Genomic DNA, 24,430 nt, shown 5'->3' on the forward strand with positions numbered 1-24,430 from the left:
TTTGGCACCGGTTACTATTAGCTTATATACTACTCCTTAAGAGAGGTTCACTACTGGAATAATTGGGCCCATGCATTATTTTTCAGACTTCCACACAATATTACAATATTCCACCTTTCGTCGATCTGCTGGAAGAGTGTGCAACCCGTAGCCTATTTGGTAGACCGGATACTTCTACCAAATTATTTGAAAATGCTTTTAATCGTCTATCCACCACTAGGTCATCAACTTTATCAGACATGTTTTTTGCGTTGTTGTAGTCAAGGCTACTTGTGGAAACTGTTCAGGCTCCACCCTTCATTATTCATACCCAAGTAGGACTGGAGCTCGAGTCCGAAGCAAGAAGCATCTGGAATAGAACAAAATCTCCACTAATGTCTGTTTCATAAACTAAACAAAGCTAAGTAGGCTGGCAGTTTGTACGCGTGTTCATTAGCCTATGGCTGCAACTTTAAAGGGGTTAATCCTTGTTTTCCCAACTTAAGAAACTCGTATAGACAATTTGATCTTGTGGATAGAAGAACGAACAAGGAAGGTTGGTTGTCTGCTGAGTACAAAGTTCATCTACCCGTAACTGAACAACAGTAGCCAATAGATCGTCGCCGGGTTTTTTTTTTTTTTACTATTTAATGTGAGCTATGGCGTTCAGGGCAAGAGTTTTGTACGACTTCAGTTCGGAAAACTCGGGAGAGATATCCATTACTGAAAACGAAGTTGTGACTTTGTACAGCGAAGAGGACATAGAGGGATGGCTGGAGGGGATGAACAGCAAGGGAGAAACGGGACTGCTTCCAGCTTCTTATGTAGAAATACTCAAAGATGGGTCTGACCTCCCGTTAAACGGTATGTCGGAGGATGGTCAGTCGGATTCATTCTCTAGTGGGTATGATTCATCGTACCAATCACAGTCAGTGAACATCACAAAAGTACCGACCCCCACCCACTCCGCCTACTTGGCGCAGTCTCCGTCTCAGCACAGCTACCAGACTACCAGCCAAGGGAGCGACGATGATTGGGATGACGACTGGGATGACAGCCCTACAGCCACAGCTGCCGATCACGCTGTGCCGGGTGGCAATGCGTCCTCACCATACCGGGTGACAACCTCCTTGCCCCGGCGCGACAGCGCACTTCAACAGGCCAAGACCTCAGCTACAGTCGGCAAAAACCTTAACAGATTCTCCACATTTGTCAAATCTGGGGGTGAAGCTTTTGTGTTGGGGGAGGCCTCTGCCTTTGTGAAGGATGGGGACAGGATCTGTGTGGTAATGGGTCAGTATGGACCTGAGTGGCAGGGGGACCCATACCCCTTCACCTGCACCATTGACGACCCCACCAAGCAGACTAAGTTTAAAGGCATGAAGAGCTACATGTCATATGGCCTGACCCCTTCCCACACTCAGACCCTGGTCAGCCGCAGGTACAAGCACTTTGACTGGCTCTATGCCCGGCTGGTGGAGCGCTTCCCTGTCATCTCAGTACCACACCTTCCAGAGAAACAGGCCACAGGACGCTTTGAGGAAGACTTCATCTCCAAGCGCCGGAAAGGCCTGATCTGGTGGATGAACCACATGACCTCGCACCCCGTCCTGGCCCGCTGCGATGTCTTCCAGCACTTCCTGACCTGCAGCAGCACTGATGAGAAGACCTGGAAGCAGGGCAAGAGGAGGGCAGAAAAGGACCAGCTGGTTGGGGCCAATTTCTTCTTGACCATCAGCACCCCGGCTGTCCCTCTGGACTGGCAAGAGACGGAGAGCAAAATCGATGGCTTTAAGACCTTTACCAAGAAGATGGAGGAGAACATCGTGGTGGTCAATGCCAACATCAATGAGTTTGCCAGGAAGCAGATAACTGGCTTCAGGAAGGAGTACCAGAAAGTGGGACAGTCCTTCCGTCTACTGGGCCAAGCCTTTGAGATGGACCAGCAGGCGTACTCTGCTGGGCTGAACCGGGCCATAGCCTACACTGGAGAGACCTATGAGGCTATAGGAGAATACTTTGCTGAACAGCCCAGGCAGGATCTAGACCCAATATCTGATCTGCTGGACCTGTACCGAGGCCACCTAACCAACTATCCTGACATTATCCATGTCCAGAAAGGTATGGATCACTTCACCTCACCCTCTTTTATGTTTTCTCTCTCTCTCTCTCTCTCTCTCTCTCTCTCTCTCTCTCTCTCTCTGTATCTCTCTCTCTCTCTCTCTCTCGCACACACACACATACACAAATATTGTGGGCAAGAATGAGCAGAAAGTCAAGTCTGAGCTTCCTGTTTTAGTCGCTCTTCAGGTTTCTATTTTTATCAACAATACATAGGCCTTATGCTCTGCCTCTGGTTCTCTCTTCCTCTCTGTCTCTCTCTCACACACATATGTTTTCTATTATTTTCTCCCCACGTATGCCTCTCATTTTGCATCTTAGTAACAGTTCAGTTTGTCAGTTCTGCACTACAACATTACTAGTGTTACATCTCTCTGGGAGGCAGACCTTCTCTCACCCAGGGTAGAGATCCTGCTGTCACCTGGGAAGAGGCTCAATAGGTCTGAGGAAGGCATCCCCCCATAGCTGAAGAGAATAGGAAATGAGGTTTACAGATAATCCATTTTTGTCATGTAGGTAAAAGATACATTGCATTTTAGTATTAGCATTGTAGCAAACCAGTAGGAACACAAACTTGAACCAGGTATTCAACTTTTTAAAAGCCCTTATATTGTCAGTTCATGACTTCATACAGCACTAGGCTATATCACATTTCGGGGGCCCCTGTTGGGTGTTGCCTTGGGAATGTTGGAATGCGGAATAGAGCAGTCTCAGGATTAGGGGAGCATGGGGGGTCATATCAGACTGAGTTACAGCTACAAGTTTCCAACTGGCAAAAGAGCCACCTGAGCCAGCTTATGTTCACTAATCACAGTGGCCTCGAAGAGCAAAGTCCAGACAAGTCATTGTTATTTCTGCATCTTTGTGACTGTGTGAATACAGTACTTGTACAGTCATCTGGTTAAAATGTTGGACTTAAATGTCTGTGAAAGATGTTGCATAAAAAGCCACAGTCATGTATTCAACAATTCTATTGCTACATTAGCCTAGATATCACCCATATCTTGCTACAACTTGTTAAACTCTGAGTAATTCGTTTGCTCCACATGTTACTCACGATAACTCATTCAATGTATATTCTGTTCTGGAGAACTTCCTGAATATGTTACTCTTGGGCAAAGCTATAGAGCTTGGAAGATTATTCCCATTTAGGCCATTCATTTAGACCATGTATTCAGGTCCCAGTACAACAGCTAAACAGCTCACAGACTAATTAGCATTCAGAAGCACCAACCTTTTCCAACCCATGCCCCCCTCCCCTCCCCCCCAGGTGCCTTGACCAAAGTGAAGGAGTGTCAGAAACAGGAAGGGGAGGGAAGCATCAATGAACGCTGCAACATCATTTCCTGCGCCACACTGGCTGAGATCCAGTACTTCCACCGTACACGCATCAGGGACTTCCGATCCCAGCTGCAGCACTACCTTCGCCAGCAAATCAGCTTCTTCCAGAAGATCTCTGCCAAGCTGGAGGATGCTCTGGAGAAGTATGACCACGACCAATAGGGAGGCAATACAGAGGGACCATATCAAATAAGGAAGCTTTAACAAAGAATAGTGATCAATAGGAGGCTATAAGGAAGTAAACAACAGGAAATGGGGTGGCATTGAATGTGACAAGAGTGTATATCAAACTTTCAACCATCAAGCTCAAAGTTCCCTCCATCTGAACTGGAGCAGACTTGGCAACCAGACAAACAGACAGTCACAGTACATGCTAACCCTCACCTCACTGAACAGGCCTTCATAAAGCTGGGTATGTTTTATGGTTGTTTGGGAGGAAGGGGAGGGGGGTAGTAATCTATCTAATACTGTAAAAGTTGTGTTCTTCACCTGAATGTATTGTTTAGTATTCCATAGTGGGGCTGTTCTCCACAGCACATGTTGTGACAAGATATAATCTAACACTTGTATCATGTTTCTTTGTATAGTGTAGAGGACCGAGGACAGACTTATTGGAGTTGTGGGAGAAATCAAGGATTTTCTATGTGCCTGTGTTAATCACAGTCAGTACATTAGCTATTGCTTTATTATTTGCTAATTTCCTGCATATTGTGAATAACATGAGCAGATCAGGTACCTTTGATGTCTCCCACAGAGTAGTGTGGAACAGAGTAATACAGAACATCTTTTCTCAGTCACACAGGAAAGCAAAAAACTTTGAATTTTTAAGTGACGTTTAACATAACAAAGATAATATCACTAGTCTTCTGTATGTATGATGTGACCATGTATGAGTCTCAAACTGTGTTTGTGATTGTTTGAATGATTTTGAATGATTTAATTGGTGAATTAACACTACTGTGTTCCATCTGAATGGACGTGTGTGTGTAAAAGTATGTAGAGGGGGATTAATAAAGGTATTGGAACAAGTGAATAAAATGTAGGCGGTACCTCATTGTCCTATTAGTTCCTTGGCCTAGATGTTCCAGGCCTCCTGCACTGCTCTGCTGAGAGAACAGCAGGAAAAGAGAAAGCAAGTATCCCATTTCTTATTATTAGCTAGAGGAAGGCAGTTGCTGCTTACAACGCTGACATTTACTTTTGAGAGTTCCTGCAAAGGAACTCTGTACAATGGACAATAAAAAGCATTGAACTTTAATTCTGATGTTTGTCTGTTATAGAGAGATCGAAGAGGGAGTAATGTAGCCATAACCAGCCGGAGAGCCACAGGACACTCTGTCCAGTACCGTCCAGTTTAGGATTGGCCCTAACTTGTTCCAGTCTCCAGATCGTGTTACTGTACCTTTAATTATTTAGACTATTGTACACGTTCTGGTCCAGGCTGGGCCCTTGAAGTCAGCTGAGCTTGAGTTCCGTCCCATTTTAGCAAGAAGTTGGTAGTGCATTCATAGGAAGTAACCACTGGATTCACTCAAATTGTTGAGACAAAATAATGAGTGGTGTTTCTTTGTCTATCGCTCTGTCAACTAGCAGTTGCAGCAAACTTTGTCCTTTTATTGCTCCCTTCAACTTTACAATTTATAAGAGCTGAAGTTACCATTTATATCTTAAAGCCCTAAATCATTAATTGACATGTCTCTTCCAAGATGCACTAAATACAGTCTTCCTCCATTACAAAGAGCTGACCACTTAGCATTTACAGTCCATCCATTCAGGGAAATGAATGGTCCTGACATTCTAATCATCTGTGGAAGGCAGTGTGTACTGTAACTACTGACCAGAATGCATCTAGATCTGTGGTTTGTTAAGTCAGACACAGAGACTGTGTTGATCTTTGGGGTTAGGATCAAGAATGACTACACAACAAATTCCTTTTACTGTTTATTAAAACTATTTACAGTGCAAACCCCCCCACAGAAAACCACCACCATTAAAAAAAGATGTAGCCAGATGGATTGCCATACACAGCTTAGCTGCGCTCCATGATTGTTTATAACAGACGATAGTGTCACTCTTCTGCCTTCATAGGACCATTTACAATGTACCCTGTGTTTTTGGTCATCCATTTTTGCAAGGTATTTTTAAATTGTTTTGTTTTTAATACTCTTCATTCATCCCTGATGGAGTCATAATTTAAGACCTAATTCAGTTCTGGAAGAAATAAGATAACGTCACAGCAATATTGATGATGCTGGAGGGCGACTAACTTCTATAGTTAGCTAGTCTCAGTTCCTTCTTCTGTGCCACAATCAGGCTCTCCAGCCAGCTGACAGTGATGGGTGCAGGGTACTGCTGTGATGCAACATCTGTCACGTCAGTGTATATGAAGGTCAAACTCTGTCAGTACATATTATATATTGATTGGGAATGACAACAGACACATCTGACGACCTAATCTCCGAGTAACGGATATAGAGTGAATACACATGCAGTGGCTACAGCGAACCTCTTGGTATAATCTGGTCAAACTGGTCAACATTTATTTTATTCGTTCACGGCAATAAAAAATGAATGCCACAGGTAGAGTTTTAAGGTATAATATAGTGGCCCCTCAGCTAGTAGCCACACCAGGACAGCACACCAGGTTTACTTTGGGAAAAATGTTTTTGTATGTTGGGCACTTCATAGTGTCTGGAAGGATGTTTTCCAACAATCTCTGGTGCCTGCTGAACTCTTTCTGGACATCATGTTGCGCCTTCATGTGTGGATGAGATGTGGAATTAGAACACGTGAAAGGCGTGGTAGTGGTAGGTATACTCCAGTATCAAACCCAGTACTGGTTGTCTCTGAGTGTGGGGTTGGATGTGGGGGTGGGGGTGGGGGACCTGCGTGACTGGAGAGGGCTTCTGGGCACTACAGGTCCCCAGACCGTGACCCCAGGAACCAGGCAACCACTGTAGACCCAGGGGAAAACAGGGCTGTTGGGACAGCTGGGAACCAGGGGTGTGACCACCACAGAGGGTACAGCCACACTCCGCTCAGGCCTACCCAGGTAAGGGCTCCCATCCTGGGCTGAGATAGGCACGGCAAGCTCCTGGATGAGGCCTGACAGGGACCGCTTCTCCCTGCGGTGGCGGAAGACCAAGATGAGCACCACCAGGATAACGATGAGGAGGAGGCAGGCAAGGAAAGGCAGGATGATAAGTAGGGGGTCGGACGCTGGCCTGGGGAGGGACTCCACCCTTATTGGAGGGGTCTTAAGCTGGGGGGTGACCCCATGCATCACTGTGGGGCCTTGGGGAACAGTGGAAGTCGTGGCATGAGTGGTTTGGTTCCCCCAGCGGTGCCTGTGTTTGTGATGGGTATGGTTCCCCCAGCGATGCAGGGTTGTGTGGTTCTTCTGTGCGGGCGTGTGAGGGTGTGTGGGAAGGAACGTATGAGAGTGCACTGTGACTCGTTTGTGACCCGGGTGCCGGGTGTTGTGAACGTTTGGTGGTAACGTCTGGTGGTACGAGACGATGGTGAACCGAAGCTCTCCCACAGCGGGCTGGACCCGCTCAGCCGTCAACAGGAACACAAACGAATCCTTTAGGGCCGTGACCCCCATGGCAGTCTTGTTGCCGTGGTGATGATGGATGAGTGTGCTGTTGCTAAGAAACTCCTCAATGGCAACACGTCCGTGCTCCACATCCCGGAAGGTAAACTCTGTAGCAGGAGGGTGTGACCCTACTCCACGAAGGTCAAAGGGCAGCTTGACCAGCTTGGCATGTTTTGGAGCGGACAGTATGCGGAAATGCGGGTTGCTGCCACTGACCGTAGCTAGCTCTGTGGCATCCAGGGTGTCCTTCCGAAGCTTATAAATGATGCCACTGGGGACTAAAACCGGCTCCCGCAGATAGATGAGTGGGCGCACCATCACCATCACTTCCTGGTTTACCAAGGTCAGGTTAAAGTCAGAGGTCATGGCAGTCACAGTGATCTCAAAGCTGTCGTTAGACGCAGCGAAGTCCGTCATGTGATAGGCTACCTGTCCAGTACGTATATCCTCCTGGCTGAATACAACCACTTCCTTGTGGCTCTTTCTCAGGTTGCCATGACGAGGAGCTGTGGTTACCGTGTACACAATGCTAGCATTGCTCCTAGTGTTTGTCTGGGCTGCCAGCTTGTCCGTGCTTAGAACTACACTGGTCTGTCCCTGTAGAAGCCCCAGACCCGTGTTGTTGAGCAGAGTGACTGTGACCACTTCCAGGTTGAACAGCTTATACAGCGGCCTGTGCTTCCCGTCTGTGATGTTGAAGTAGAAGACACCAGTAGAGAGCTCCCCCTGCTGGACAAAGTGAAGCCTTCCCTGGTTGACGTCAGCCTGAGAGAAGGAGGCCACAGGAGGGCCAAGACTGTCCCTGTGTCCAAGGGACAGGTAGCCACTGCTTGGCTGGCTGATCACACTGTAAATGATCTCCTCTGGAGGACTGTCTTGGTCCACCTTCACAAAAAGAGAAAAATAAGGAGAGAAAGAGAACATTTTAAATTTGCATGGAAGGAGAGAATGTCAAAGACCAGACAAGAAAAACGTGTTAAAATATTACAGATATTATGTACATTTATGTGTGTGTGTGTATATATATGTGTGTATGTAGATCCATGTATATATATTACAGAAAATATTGTAATATGCATCACATTCTAACCTGTAGATGTACAGATCTTATCTTCACAATTTCTCCCTTGGCCACACTAAGGCCATTAGGCCCATTCTTCAACAGGGGCGTGTGGTCATTGACAGACGTCACAGTAATATGGAATCTCTCTGCCACCACTCTCCGCTCCCCCAGGGGGGGCTGTGGCTGCACCTGGCCCTCAGGACAAATCCACACCTCAAAGGAGAAGTCATCCCAAGCAGACTCAGAGTCGTCATGAACATAGGTAATCCCTGACTGGTCCAGCATGAGCTGGGAAAAGCCAGACTTGTCACCCGTCAAATTCTGGCCTCCTGCTGCAATGACGCCGTGTTGAGGAAGTGAGGTGAGGTGGTACCAGACCTGGTGGTCGCTGCGCTGAGACTCTGGAAGTTCACCCAGGAGATTGGAAGCATCCAGTTTGGACCTGTCAATCACTACTTTGCCCCCCTCTGGCACCATCGCTCCTGGGAAAAAGCAATTATCAGCACAGGTTAACACATAACAGAGCTAGCTAATAGCCCCCAGTTTAGTTTAGCTTAGCTACTAACCTAACCTACGGCTAACCTTCAGCTCAGCTAGCCAATAGCACAGAGCACAGTCTACTACATAGACCTATGGTTACTACATAGCTAACCATAGGTTATATTCTAACCAGACAGTGAGTCTCACCTGTATTGGCTAGTAGGACGGTGCTGTGCTGAGGAGTAGAATGGTCATATGAGATGTGAATGTGGAAGATGGTGGGGTGAAGCAAGGCAGGAGGGGAAGACACAGAAAAGGTGAAGGAGTCTGAGGATGTCCATCCCACAGACTCAGGGTGCGTCTGGTGGTAACTTAGCACTCCCTTGTTAATCTGAAAGAGAGAGAGAGAGAGAGAGAGAGAGAGAGAGAGAGAGAGAGAGAGAGAGAGAGAGAGTAAAATAGACGGGATAATCGTGATTGTCAGGTGGTAGGAGAAAAGTGAATAACTGCATTCCACGAGGCCACGTTATTTGTACAAGGACAGGCAGACAGTTGCCTTTACCATGCTCTGAGTGAAGGTGTTGACCACCAAAGTGGTGTTGTCCATGGTCCTGAGAAGACGGCCCAGCTTTGGAGGGCTTGTCACCCTGAACACAACACTGTGGTTCCCTCTCATCTCCCCATTGGCATTGGTTACAACCAGGAGGTCCTTCTGAGAGATGGTCGTCACAGAGCCTGACAGAAAATTACAGGATTTATTTCACAACTCTGTGACTAGACAATGAAGGATAGTGTGTGTGTGTGTGTGTGTGTATGTGTGATCTGGTTTGACCTGGGAACACTTGTAGGGCCTGGTTTCTCAGCATGGTCAGGACTAGGGTGCGGGCCACTGTGCTAAAGATCTCGCGTGGGGCAAAGTTCACCCCGTCGTTGACCTGGAAGTGAAAACCTCCTGACGAGGCACCTGTTCAGAGAGGAACACTCTCAGTCCTGCTGGTCAGTGCTTTGCATCTGTGTGTGTGAGTGGGTGAGTATTTGCATATTAGTCTGTTATCATCTCACCACTATGTACAAACATCAGCTGCCCTCTGAGAATGTGAGCCTGGGTGAAGTTCAGGATGTGCCTGAAGGGGGCGTTCTTCAGAGCCAGGTGTCCATTGCTGGGCGGGGTCACAATGAACTCCAGACTCTCAGGCTCAGAGTCCCTGTCCTCAGCACTCAGGTCGTCCACACTTATCTCTGTTACGGAGCCCACCCACACCTGGCCACAGTGGGGTGAAACAATGCAAGTTAAGAGTCTCTGTCACAGAACCCCCTCAAACCTGTCTTGAGCTCAGAGGAGCAGAAATGTTCAATAATCTTCTTTATTCCTCACCTTCCTTCATCTCCTATCAGATATTTATTACAATTTCCGAGTAGTGAGTGGTAGTGATTGAGGGGAAGAATGTTGGAGTGGGGAAAGGTCTTGGCATGCACCTCTAGACTACACTTCACCTATTCAGGAAACCCTAACCCTTGATAATGATCTCAGTGTTGTGGCAGGTGGACCCCTAACAAACACCAAGAGCAAATCAACATCTACCCACCCTGAGGATCCGATTGGTTGTCACAATAGGGGGCTGGTTGTTGATAGGGGTGATGTTTACAAACACGGTGCAAGGGAGACTGTGCTTCCCGAGTTCAGAGCTGTTAGCTACGAGGGTGAAGTTGTCTCTCAAGGTGTCACTGCTGTCATGGATGTAGTAAATGTCCTCTTGCTCCACCTGAATCCCCAGAAAAAAAAAAAACAGGAAAAAAATGGACTGCCCATTTTCAATCATCTGCCCATCCATGTAAGATGAACAGAACCTTCCAGAAACGCCTGTAAAGTAATCTACCGTATGCCTACAGTTATACAGTATATAGTATGTCAAGTCTTGTTTGAGTTGTAGAAGTGACCTTGTCTTAGTTCTATTTGAGTTTGATTACAACTCTGGTATTGATAACATAACATCAGAGACTATACGTATGGAGTTTGTTGGAGAACAGTGCTGTGGTTTGTGATTAGCAGTGTACTGACCTCTCTGTGACTGAAGTAGTGGATGGGAACACCATGAAGGTGGAGATGTTCAATATGGCCATGATGTGGAGGCTCAGTTACATGGTACATGTAGTTGAGCCCAGTGAAGTGCTTGTTGGTAACTTTGATGATTGCTGAAGTTAGGGCATGAGACGACCCCTCGTCCAAGGTCATATTGGCGACCTGCAGAGGCACGAAGTAGGGGATGATGTCAACGTTCACCTTGACGTCGGTAAGCTCAGTCACCCCGTTGGTGGCATCCAATAGAAAGGAGTCATTGGTGTGGGCTGGATGTGTCTGGACATATTGCAGAAGGCCCAGGTTCACATCTTCCTGTAAGAAGGTGTGGAGAGGCTTTGCTTCTGTGCCCTGATAGGAGTCCTCTTCATGTCCCCCATTGGCTGATCTGCGCAGGAAGCCGTGTGCGGGTGCCATCTTGACTGTGAACAGGATCTCAGAGGACGGGCTGTCCTCGTGGACCACCTAACAGATCAGAGATGTGAAGTCATACGGCTGCTATACTGAGATACAGAAAGTCCTCTCCACTCACCTCCATCTCGTCTGATTGACTGTTCCTCCCCCAACTCTCAACCTCTACGTTCCTCCCTGTCTCCCTCCCTCTTTCCTCTCTATCTTTCTCCTGTCACACACTCACCTCCAGTTGTTCTTGGGAGATCTCCACTATCCTTCCCTCCTCCACCACCAGCTGCTCGTGGTGTCGCACTGTGGGGGGTCTCTGGTGACTCTCCAGGAAGACCTTGACCCCAACTCCCACGTCCACAAGCACCTCCCCCACAGCAACAGTCATATTGAACCCATCCACCAGAACGTGGCTGTTATCATGGCGATACACCAACCGGCCTGCCCTCAGGTCACCCTGGGTGAATTGCTCCGCCTTCACTGCACCCTGGCTATTGTTAAAAACAAGACTGCCATGTTTAGGTGGCAGGAAGATATTGTACATCACTTCCTGTTCATCCCTGACATCCATGTTGGTGACCACGCTGAGGTTGGTGGGGAACAGCGTGGCTGCATGACCCTGTTGCACATGCACACCTGTGTTGTTCTGGACATGTACGTATGGGTCTTGAGCCAACACCTCCAGAAGACAGGAAACGTAATGCTTCCCGTCCGACACGAACAGGACAAAGCGGCCTGAGCTGACCCCCCTGTGCAGGAACAGAACCCTACGCTCGTCCAGGTCTGCCTGGGTGAATTGGTACAGCCTGTGACTGGTATCGTTCACCAGGACCAGGTCCCCTAGAGGAATGCCACGCCTTGTGTACACCAGCTGCCCATCATCAAAATCAGAGTCGGGGTCATGGAAATAGAGATCATCCACCGTTAGTAGCTTCTGACCCTCACGAACGACGTGGAAAACGTTATCGATAATGCGCACTGGTTTCTGGTCGTTGACAAGCTGGACGGAGATATTGAACGTGTCTTGGAGTGTGTTGGTGTCCTCCTTCTTAGCAGAGTGTTTGGATTTGGACATGGCAGCAACGAACATGAACGAGTCCTCTTTAGTCTCACTGTCATCATGTACGTACATGATTCTATCCTCTGCTATGTCCTGGTTGGTGAAGGATCCAATGTTATCATTGATAGAAGAAGAGTTGGAGAGGTTGATCCTCCTAACCCTGCCATGTTTGGGACCTCTTATTATGGTGTAGAGGACAGTCTTGCTGCTGGCGGTCTGGATGAAGAGTCTGTCCCTGGTGATAACTTTGCTGTCCCCCTCCATGACAGACAGGCCCAGATTTAATAGCTCCATGCTGTGGCTATGATCTGCCCTGATGGTGATTCGGAACTCCTGACTTCCTGTATGAGGTCCATGCCTGGAAAATACCTGGAAAGTGAAGCCATCCTTCATGTCCTTGTGAAGTCTGCTGCCCAGCTCATACCTCACTTGATGGTCTGACACATTCTTCTGGCTGAAGGTGGAGTTTTTCTTCAAAACTTTGTGGTTTAAGACTAGATTTCCTTTCTTTGGGAGGCTTATTAGTCTGAAGAAGAGCTCACTCTCCGAAAGTTTGACCCCTTTGGAGACAACGCAGAGGTCTTGGGGGGTGATGACAACCTTCCGCACAGCGCTGACTTCCATCTTCGAATGAGTAACCCTGTAGTGTATCCAATGGACTGTGATGGGGAACACAACCTCATCTTTCACAATGGCATTGATGGTGACTTTACATCTAAACTGGTCGGAGACATTTCCAGTTTGGAGCCCATGGAAGGTGTTGAGGTACCTGCAATAAAGGGCACAGAACAGTAAAGCACACACATTCCCCCCCACACACACATTCCCACACACACACATGCACAACCACACAAACCAACAAGAAAACCCACCTGATGCGCTCTTTCTCCAGAAGCTTCTGATAGAAATAGCTTGTGGGCTTCCACTCTCCGTTGGAATGAAGCCTCTGCAGCTCCCCATAGTGAGGCGCCTCCAACACATCAAAGCGCACTTCTACTGGCTGGCGAGCAAAATCAACATTGACCTGCACGGCTAAGTGGGTGGAGCTAAGGACAGCTGCCCTGCCCTGCCCTACCTCCACCCCTGTGTTGTTGACCACATGATGCTCCAGTGGCACTGCCAGGAGCCTCAGGACCACAGTGTTGCTGACCTTCTCCCCGTCACTCACTCTCAGAGCAAGTCTGGAGGTGTTCGTCCCTGTATGTACATAGCTGATCTGTTTAAGGGATGGGACAGGGTGATATAATATCAGGAAATTGAAAGAAGCACTTGTGTAAGGCCAGCTAGTAACCCGTTTGCTTCTTTCTTTTTGCCATTTTTACTCAGAATTAAAAAGCACTTTTTCAAATTCAAATTAAACTAACTTCCAGGCAATCTGTATAGTATTTCCTATATTAGCAGTCATGTTAGCAATGTTGGGTCCAGTATCTACCTTGCCGTCTTCCAGCTCAGGCAGGGAAAAGGAGGTGATGGATGTGCCAGGGACATCTTGGTGCTCCAAGTGACCAGCATCAGAGCTGCCTAGCATGGTGAAGTTCAGCTGTGTGGAGTTGGTGTCTGGGTCAGAGACCCAGAGCACATCGGTGGTGAGGGGTCGCCTGGAGTGCTCCAGCAGGGCGAATAAGTGGCCCTCGGGCAGACTGAGCTCTGGAGCATCATTAATGGGCGTCACAGTGATGTTGAACCGATGCAGTCTGTTCCCCTTCAGGTAGGAGGGTAACTGCTTCTTACTGGTGGTGAACACTGAGAACATGAAGAAGTCCTGGGCGTCCTCAGACCCACCATGGATGTACATCACTCTGCCATTCCACAGATCCAGCATGCCAAACACCCCGCCCTCCTCCTCCTCCCAGTCGGACCCGGAGCTCAGGTCCAGCTTCAGCTGCCCGTGGACCGGCTGCTCCTCCACACGGAACCGGACTTGGGACTGGCGGAGCCCCAGCTTACGCAAATCCAAATTCACCTGGGGGAGTGTGATAGTCAAGTTATGACCATTCACAATAAATTCAACCGATACAACAAATGCAACTGGAACTTTTAACTGTTAATGTGGACAAAAATGATAAGAGAGGCTGGGGTGAGGCTGAAGGAGAGAGGCTGGGATGTTAGACTGGCTCACCTTGATGTGTTTGGCCTCTAGAACAGCTATCCCTCCTTCAGCCACAACCAAGTCCTTCAGCAAAAGAAAACTGGGATTATTCTTCCTCCTGTCCCCTCCACTGTGATGGCCTGACGTGGGAGAAACTGAGGCCAAGTGGTCTGTAGGTATCGGGGTGGTTAGTGGTTCCGGAATCTTCTCTGGCTCACAGCCCACAAAGACATCCTTGGTGATTGTGGCATGGGGCAAGCCAGTCACCTGAGAGTTTACCCTGATGTTCCTCAAACAGCCTTTAAAAGAACCTCCCCCTCTAAGCCACCTCCCATCCACAAACAGTAGCCCTGCGCTTCTAACCTCGGGTCGCTTTTGGTCACTAACTCCTCCCAGATAGAGTGGGCCACTAAATTGGAGGGCCTTGGGGTGTGGAGGCACTAGGCTGGTGTTGACCTCCTCTTCCCCCACCCTCAGCTGCAGGCTGTGGGACAGCAGACGAAGGCTGACTGGGTGCCAGGCCTCATCGTTAACGTGTGTGAGGGAGCGGAGCTCTGTCTTGTTCCCTCCCGTTCCCACCAACAACACCAAGGCACCCTCCCAGATCTCCAGTGCCACAAACCCCCCATGCTGGGCTGAACTATAGAGGACCAGTCCATCTCCAGCACCGGCGGGTGTATGGATCTCGCACTCAAACTCCCCCTCCTGTGCCACATCCCAAGGTGGCAGAGACAAGAATGCTCTAGAGCTGAAGAAGCTGATTGGATCATCATTGGTGGCAGAGAACTGCGGACTACACCCCAGGGAGACCTCGTGGACACTCTTATACCCAGAATATGACCTCAGACTGGACAGAAGGTTGTGCTGGTTGAACACCACCTCGTCCACACAGCCCCTGAATCCTGTACTGTTGTAACCTGGGTGACCTCCAGGGACGAAGGCCCTGTCCATGCCGGCCAAGCCGCCTACATAGAGCCCCCCCTGGACCCCTAGATCCAGGTCTGGCCCAGGCATGCGGAGGTTGGTGTGAGAGTTGTGGTCCACTGTCATTGTGACGTTGTGGAGGTCATGCTGTAGCTCCACGGAGTGCCAAATAAGGTCATTGAGATGCACGCCCTTCTCAGAGCGCAGAGAGCGTTCCCCCGACCCCAGGTCCAGACGCATCTAGTGGAGTTAGAACAACCATCAGAGACAGCAGCCATGAACTTAATGAAAACACTGTATCAGCTACGCTCATGGATTATGTGTTTAGAAACTGTTTTTTGGTCCAAATCATAAGGGTATAGTCAGATAAACAACAAATGTATGAAGAGAATCGTTCACCAACATGTGCATTATATGAACACACAAGTCTTTAATTGTTGTCATCATCATCTGATAGGAAGGATTCAAAACAAACCGACAGGGAGCAAGTGTTTGCATGAGAGGATCGCACCCTTCCAAACCCAGCGCACTGAGTCTGTCATTACGCTCACTGTGCCAACACTGACACAAAACCCTCCAGCCTGATTCATGAAAGAACATGTTCAGAGTGCTAATGTACACCTCCTCAATGGGGTAACCTGACGCCCCCAGTGCTGGATGCTGCCTTGGGCCATGCTGGGCATCAAACATTCCTGTGCAGTGGCCTCTTCAAGGTAGTCGTGCTGTTATGGCATGTCATGCTATGTTTTAGTGAGAAGCCTGTACATAAAGTTATAACTTAACAAGAATGTAATAGAGCATACCTCAAGACTGTGTATTTGTGTCTACATGCGCATATGAAAGATGGTGTGTCTGCCTGAAAGGTGCTTCAGTTGTGTTTGTCAACTGTTCGTGTCAGGACTGCGTCTCTCACCTGAAGGCGCCCAGAGTGCAGTTCCAAGAACAGGAAGTCCTTTTCTCCGACAGACAGGAAGAGGATGCCGCTGGGACAGGAAGTCTTGAAGCGCACATGGAGTGAAGTCTTGCTGGAGACCTCAGAAGTCTTCAGATGGACATAACTGTCTCCGTAAAAAGAGGCTCACACACAGGAAAAGCAGAACAAGTGAATCCTGATGCTGACCCCGGAGCATGTGTTAGCGTGCTTGTAGAACAAGGGTGGTTATGTTCCAGCAGACATTAAAATGATGAGTATTTATGCAATCAGCTTCATGATAAAGTTTCAGTTACAGTAAAAGGATTACTGGATCCTTTAACACTGGGTCCATCAGGATTACAAAGCTACCAGTGTCAGGTGGCTGAGCGGTTAGAGAATCGGGCTAGTAATCAGAAGGTCGCTGGTTCGATTCCCGGCCGTGCAAAATGACGTTGTGTCCTTGGGCAAGGCACTTCACCCTACTTGCCTCGGGGGAATGTCCCTGTACTTACTGTAAGTCGCTCTGGATAAGAGCGTCTGCTAAATGTAAATGTAAATACCATACACTGAGTTCTAAGCTTATTAGTGTTCATTCACCCTCTGCTCCCATATCTCTTATATCAGGTGGAAAGGGTAGCCTCGTTCAGGAGTCGACATGCACATGTACTACTCAGTGCAGGTGCTATGGGAGCCATTGCAGTCATTATAGGGATTAGAACTAGACCATCTTTCATGACTGAACTACAACTCATTAGAAATGGGAACTGTGTGTGCTTTCCATTGTGAAACTTGTTAGGGTTTCATTGAGTCCATTAACCTGTATTGACCCTGGCTGGAGTCACTAAGTGCCCAGTGCCAGTCCGGCATATTGGTATCAGAATTCAATTAATGACTGATAAAAGCAGTAAACAGTGACAACCATTGTGCCAGGACCCACTCTAGCAAGGGCCTGATTAGGACGTCTGGTGGGGATGTTACTTAACATATCTGGAGACCTGTTCAATTAGGGACTAAAGGGATGACAACAACTCTAAAGCAAATGCAGTGACCTATAACCCTTGGGGACGTTAATGGGCCTATGGGGGTTACTTGGATTGAATTGAACCTAAATGCTGTAACTTTCTTGTAAAGGAGGAGACAGTAGTCCAGTTGTCTTTACACATTATCTACAGTCTCCCCAACCCTGGATTACATGATGTCCTCCACAACAGAATAGTCCGCTTTCACTGGTTACATCATTCTCATCCCAACTGATCTCAGAACAAGACAAACCCGTACCATTGGCTTAGTCCTGAACTGTGGCAGCACGGTGCTCATTCAGATCAAATACTTGTTGGTTCATCAATGGAAATATTTCACATTGTTTGTGAAATATTCACATAATCAATTCAAATTGAAGGGGAGGTGTGAAGACACTGGTTTTAAGGAATACACTCAGTTTGTTTGAGCAAATCTATGGAACATAAATATGTTTACAGAAGGAATTATGTTTTAAATTCACAATGGAGAGACATTTTCAAGAGAACAATGTACCCCATTCTTTTGTTTCGGTGTCCTAATGATGTCTGAGTTCATCTCCTTGGCATGTCTCATCAGAATCCAACTTGGATTGGATTAGTATTAATCTGCCAACTGTAATGCTCCTACACACATATGCATGAATGTCTAAGTAGGGTATTCTATTTATAACATTCTGTAGGCTATATTGTATTCTGTTCTGTGTATCTTTGTCGAGGATTGTTTGTGTACAATTCTGATTTGACATATTAATTATATTATACATTATATTATTATCGTTATGTAATCTGTAAACTCGAAGTTTACATGTTATTACATTTGAAAAGGGCATAATGTGCACTGACTATTCATCAGTATTTAACTCTAATCAGATGGTGGTATTGGAGAAAGAAATATAGCAGAATATATGTTGAAGAGAAAACGACAGGAGTGTCTTTTTCTGTACCTTACCTCCTAACACTTGTCGACTTGAGAGCAGCAGAATCAGCAGCTTGGTCAGGAATAATTCGTTGATCAACGAAAAGGTCCCCATCGGTTAATCATGCGTTACTTTTAGTAACGATGAAATTCAGTGTTCAAATACAAATTTATTTGTTTTTACTTTCCGAGTCGTCCCTGTTCGTCTAATACGTTCACTAACAGCGGTAGCACGTCAATCCCCATCACAGCTTTCCAACACTCTTGTCTTTCATCCACAACACATCTCTCAGTTTTGCGGTCATGCATGAGGCTACCTGTGCTGTGCGTCCAACCAGTCTGGACATCCAAGTGCGTGATAGCCCCGCCCCCCGATTAACACAGATTTTCTAAAACTTGATCAACACTTTGTAAACATTTTGTGGAGAGCTGTTTAGTTCGAGTTTGTTTGTTGAAACATTTGATTTGTGCGTCTATCGAAGTTGTTTCCCGTGTTTTGGTATTATTGAAGAGTTATTGAGTGTGTTGTAATAAATTGCTTCCAAGGTGAAGTAGTTTCATATTTGACATTCGTCTCACATTCGGAAGACACTAATCCTGCCATCATGTGTGTTATTTTCTGTGTTATTTTGGTCACAATGAACAACCTGAGATAATATGGAGATGTCTGCTCTTTTCTAGCAAAGGTTACAGAGGGGATACACACTATATCCGCCCGTTTTTTCACCTGATATAATGTGTACCCCCGCTCCCGCGGACAGGGGATGCAAATCCTGGCGGGGATAATTGCCTTGGCACGACATCGGTAGCCCTAAACGGTCTGCGAACGCAACCACCCCCCGATCGCAACACGCGCATGGTCGTTTTACCCGGCTGGCTTTCCGCCCCGTGATTTCCACCAAACACTGGCTCCCAGTCACTTTATTAATTGTCAGTGCAGCCACTTGCCCTCCTCTCCCTAACTTTCCCCGTCATTCACTACAGTATGTTACTAGCCTATTGTAGCCTACATTTTTACTGTTGTATGCTACTAGGTTTAGAGATTACCACGTGTAGGCTATACAATATACAGTATTATTACTTTTATGTAGCCTATATTATTGTGTACTTATTTTACAGAAGAATTAATCACATCTTCATGAATCATAGGCCTGCATAAAAATACAAGATCCACTAATCCCAATCATTTAATCATCAATAAAGAACCCATTTTTAAGAAGTCCTGCTTCTGGAACCCCTCTTCACCCACAGTGCTCTAGACCAAATTGTATTTCCTTCCAAATAATTAGATAAGGAATGTTTTGAGTGAGGAACAGAAGTGTTCAGCTTGCAGTGGCCTCTTTACATGAACCTTTCTGTTCCTCACTCAAAACTCTCCTTCCCAACTTTTTGGGAAAGGAAAGAAAAAGTTGCGGTGGTCTCTCAATTTTTTCCGGAGCTGTAGTATCAAATGAATGGCCATGTAAAGAAGGCTGACATTTTGTCCAGATATACAGCTCTGGAAAAAGTTAGACCAATGCACCTTTCTCTTTCCTTTCCAATAACGTTAAGAAAGGAACATTTTGAGTTCGGAACAGAAGGGTTCAACTTGCAGTGGCCTCTTAAATTGAACCCTTCCAATCCTAACTCAAAAATGTCCTTCTCAACGTATTTGTAAAGGAAAAGGTGCAGTGTTCTCTGATTTTTTTCCAGGGCTGTAATATCAAAAGAATGACCATGTCCAGAAGTCCAGACATTTTGTCCAGATATGGTATCAAATGAATGGCCGTGCACAGAAAGCTGACATTTTGACACTTTCACAAATGGCCAGTAGAGGGGGTTATATCATCAACACCAGAATAGCTCTCCAATGGTTTTTGAACTCCACCGCAGTTAGTATGGGGAAAAATATTATTTAAGATCCGATTTCAAAAAGTAACATCAGTTTACTGAAAATCACACACTTTTTAAACTGTTCCCTTACCTTATGACCCAAATTAAAAAATCTAAACAGTACTATGAATGCATGTGATTGTTCAAAGGGAATGTTAGGGAGATGCTCTACCAAACGGAGGTGCTTTGAGCCAAACCATGTGATACTATTTGCAAATCAGGACCACAAGACAGGAGACTTGGCTAAGTTGAACAAACTTTGAGGATCCAGTTTTTTCTCAGAACCAGGATATAAATCTAATGAGCAATTTTAACCTCTTCCAACTGTGGTTCTGCACCTCAATTAGACTTCAAAAATATAAGAATTGCTGATGACAAATTATAGATTAATGTTTAATTTTAAACTCTTGAAGTTGACCCAGGGAGTCCCTGCAGATGTATTTGTATGCTATGTAGGAGGAGAACACTATTTCTGAGTTGGTAGCGGAGGCAAAGCAGTCTACATAACTCTTCTCTCTCTGAGCAGTGCTGTATAGGCACATTACCCAGAACACCCATGTCATGGCTGTATAAACACCAGCGGTGTGGATAGAGCAGGAGAAGTAGTGGGTGGACAGATGTGTTGAACATTCACGATTATGCAACAACATTGACACAGAAATGGCACAAAGAGGTTTGGAAAAAAATATATTGTGTGTTTTGCAAACACTCATGTGTGTGTGTGTGTGTGTGTTTGTTTGTGTCGGTCTTTTACCCTTCCTGTGCTGATTTTAATTCCTCTGGTGTGGAAGGCAAGATGCCACTTGGGGATGTTGGTGTTTTCTGAAATTCTTTTGATATTTGATCTGCCTTCTCTCCTGTTCTGTCCCCTCCTCCCACTAGCCCATGTAGGCTGTGAACCAGCTGGAAAACAGAGAGGGATGTGGGTGGGGGTAGGCAAGTCTGAGAGGGAGGGGTGTGGGAGTCATAATTACCAGACTCTGGGTCTGACTCACATCCACTTTCCCTCACTTGACTGAGAGGTGGATAAGTAGAGTAGAGTGGAGTGGAGGGGAGAGAAGCACTCCTGAATAGGTGGAAGACCATTTTCACACATACAGACAAATCGATGGCTTGCTGTAATCAGCACAACAACCCAAAAAAGACACCGGAGGGAAGGCTAGGAGGAGGGGAGAGGTAGATGGTGGAGAGGGGAAAGGAGAGGTGGCAGAAGAGGAAGCGGGAAGAGGAGAGAAAAAGCATGGAATCTTTTCCTAATTAACCTCCTCCCCCTTTCTGAACTTTCTACCTCTTGCTATTGCTGGAGTGTCCGGTTTGGCCAGTCAGTCTATTGTTTTTGTCTGATTCCCTGGCAGGTTGACTGAAACACCACAGTGGTCGGCAGCAGCTGCTGTGACTCATGCTGCTTCTCGGCATTGTTCAATCCTGGAAACAACAACACCACCCCGAGGCCACGCGGGCCTCCTCAGCACGCCAGGGGAGAGGATGGTCACTGAGCAGTCATGCAGCATACACTGTGCCGTAACAGTGCAGGAACACATTCAATACACGGAGCTGAGACTCAGCTCGGATAATGTCACGGCCACGGCCCCTTTCGTGTTCAGTGTAGTCCTTGGTTTCCCCCATCCTAGTGTTCCCCTGTTGTGTCAATTATCATCACCTGCGTCTCGTCGAGGGTTTTTTGGTTCTTCTTAGTGTTGTTGCTTCCACCTGTGTCTTGACTGGTTTCGTATTTAATTCCCTATTTTGTGTCCAGTCCTTATCAGTCATTGTTTCTCTGTTTCCCTGTCATGCTGTATGTGAGCATCCCTGCCATGTTCTTGTTTGTCAAAAGTAAAGTCATGTTGTTTTGAGGTAACTTTTACATACTGTGGAATAATCTTGCTTTCAAACCTATGACAAAATGTCTCCGATAGCTGGACCTACTGGTCCATTTTGACCAGGGTCAAAGTGTTCTCTCTCATCCTCATTTCCTTTGTTTCCTCTATGGCTGTGCACCTGCACATGAACAACAACACTTCAGAATTGTCCACCAGAAAAATCCACACTGAAACTAGACCACTGTAGAACGTGTTTTGGAACATTCTCAATGCTGCTCAGACGGATATGTGTGAGTGACATGGAAGCACAGAGCCAGGCAGGCCAGGAAACCAGGCTTCCCACATTGAGAAGCTTTTGTAAAAACAGAACGGTGGAGGCATGTAGCAGGCTCTGTGGAGGCGGGTAAGAGGGAGGTAGAAAACGGAGGGGGACATTGTACTGTGTGCTGAAACAAGGAGCCGGACTCCGCAGAGTTGGTGTCTAAGAATGCACAAGTATCTTTAGTCAAGACACTATAAACAGAGTTAGTGTCTAAGAATGCACAAGTATCTTTAGTCAAGACACTATAAACAGAGTTAGTGTCTAAGTGGGACAACTGTAGTCAGGGCACAACAAACTCAGCAGAGCTGATAAGTGTCTAAATACATTAATGTGTCTGTAGTCGGAGCAAACACAGTAAAACCATACTGAGGCTATTGTTGCAGAAGGAGTGATCGTGATACTCTTAGTGGCTGGACACAATATTTGGCCTCACTGGGCCTTTGGTAAAAGGGGCAGTTTGCTCGAAAGTCCAATTGTTTACATGCTAAAGTGTCTAATTGACCGACTGATCCTATATGTTCAGGACATATAATTCCAAGGATTTACAATCCTTCCTCTGGTAGGGTTTGGGTCACCATGGTAATATCTGGGCTAGTGTCTGGTACATACATGAGACTTATTTAGATCTTGTATGTCTTATCAGTTGTGCATATTACCTTTAAAGATTTATAGCTTAAAGATCTGGTTGGGGGGAGCTGATTTTGGTCAATGTGGGTCGGCGGGGCCGGGCTGACTCAGAGCTGTTACTGGAAGTATGTGACTCACTCACTCCCTCCTGTCTCCCACTACTCCCCACCCCCTCCTCTTCCTCCTATCTCATTCTAAAACACACAGCCCCCCATACACACAAATGGAGCCCCCCTACAAGTACACACACACACAGCCCCTCGACGCCCCCTCCCCCTTCCTGAAAACAGCATCAGACAAGGCACCAGACCATCATGCTGTGGTGAGATCACTTGTTTTCCTCAGCCTATTACTGAACACACAACCCCGCCCACCACCGCAGACCCAACCCCCCCCCCCCCCCCCCCCCCCATCCATGAACACACACATACTTGCACAGCATTTATCTGTAAGATGTAATAACCCACCAGAACATTACCATAGTTCTTACATGGTCAGTAAATGTAATTCAATGCAAATATGTTAGCCTAAAATTCACTTGTACAACAATCGTATGACAAATGACATTAACCTCACACTTATATGTATATCTGAAGATTAATACTTTGAGCATGTGAGCGTGCATGTTTTTGTATGAATATTTGCATGCGTGTGTGTATGTATGAGTCTAATCGGGCTGTTTATAACAGGAGTCAGTTAGGCCTGGTGCCCTGGGAGTGTGGGCGGCAGCCAATCAAAAGGCTTCGACAAGGGCTCTTGCCAAGCACAAGCCGAGCCGGAAGCCATCCGCTAACTGTCTCTGTGTGTGTATGTGTTAGCGTGTGTGTGTTAAAGTATGTATGTGCATTTGTTCAGGTAGCATTAGTGTGTGGTAGTGAATGAGGAATCAACTTGTAAGAGTTGTCAGTTTGTGCATGAACAGTGAGTAAGACCGTTTGAGGAGCAGCAGCTGTAAATGACTACCACCCACAGACGGCACATCCAGCATGCTGCTTTATACAACAGATCGTTATGTAACACGATGACCACTGTGTAGCGAAGATTGTTCCTGAGGAAGAGTTTGGCAGTCTGAAGGAATATGACTGGTCTATAGGATAAGCTTGGCTGGTCCTGAGAAAGTTTGACAGGTCCGGAGATGGGAATTGGGCTGGTCTTGAGGAAAAGTGGAGCTGGTCTTGAGGAAGTGCAGGTCTGGTCCTGATAATCTCTGAGCTGCCCTCATGCCAGCAGGGGGTTCAGGCTCAGTGAGCTCTGGAGCTCATTAATAGACCGTGTGTACACAAAAGAAGGCTTTCATGAAAACAGAGCTGGGTGTGTATATACACCATTCAAACTTTAGACCATGCAGACATATAAAGGGAACATTCTGGGGCTTATACAATTGGTTGGATAGACAAGTCACATGGTTTATGGCACACCAGAACCCCCACATAAAACAGACAGGAAACAGATAATGTGCGAGGCAGGGCAACCTTCAGCCTTCATGCCATTTTCTAAATTGCACGGTCCACTTGTATCTTATTTCCAGTTTTTGATTCTGATTAGTTGTCTATTCTCGTCTATCTTCCTGTTCTTGATGGAAGCCAATGTGACCAATAAGATCACGCAAACAATTCAATTTTCCCCTTGCGATCTGTGATTGGCTACTTACCCATGCCAAGCGCACGCCTCTAAGAAGACTATAGGTTGTCTTTCCCGGTTTTCAACAAGTTATTTGAATACGACTGGTCATTGTCGCTCGTTGTCATTGAAAGAGCTGTTTTGATATCTCGTCAGAAAACAGTAGGCTACGATAGGCTACATCGTG

The 24,430-nt window shown here is 46.7% G+C and overlaps 2 protein-coding genes across 2 annotated transcripts; one reads left to right on the forward strand and one right to left on the reverse strand.

The window, feature by feature from the left end:
• Positions 1–355: 355 nt before the first annotated feature.
• snx18b (sorting nexin 18b) lies at positions 356–3,922 on the forward strand. Its single transcript, XM_067250988.1, has 2 exons — positions 356–2,100; positions 3,371–3,922. Exons 1-2 carry the CDS (start codon positions 639–641, stop codon positions 3,601–3,603), a joined length of 1,695 nt encoding a protein of 564 aa, XP_067107089.1. The 5' UTR covers positions 356–638; the 3' UTR covers positions 3,604–3,922.
• A 1,493-nt stretch (positions 3,923–5,415) lies between these two features.
• LOC136956724 (chondroitin sulfate proteoglycan 4-like) lies at positions 5,416–18,097 on the reverse strand. The gene is made up of 14 exons (XM_067250696.1): positions 18,016–18,097; positions 16,048–16,211; positions 14,241–15,374; positions 13,554–14,084; positions 12,994–13,337; positions 11,297–12,890; positions 10,642–11,124; positions 10,169–10,345; positions 9,645–9,843; positions 9,415–9,546; positions 9,145–9,317; positions 8,790–8,973; positions 8,130–8,584; positions 5,416–7,924 (listed from the first exon to the last, which is right to left on the reverse strand). The coding sequence occupies exons 1-14, from the start codon at positions 18,095–18,097 to the stop codon at positions 6,266–6,268; spliced, it is 7,311 nt and encodes a 2,436-aa protein (XP_067106797.1). The 3' UTR covers positions 5,416–6,265.
• Between the last annotated feature and the right edge of the window lie 6,333 nt (positions 18,098–24,430).

This window comes from Osmerus mordax, chromosome 14, assembly GCF_038355195.1.
Source record: "Osmerus mordax isolate fOsmMor3 chromosome 14, fOsmMor3.pri, whole genome shotgun sequence".
NCBI lineage: Eukaryota > Metazoa > Chordata > Actinopteri > Osmeriformes > Osmeridae > Osmerus > Osmerus mordax.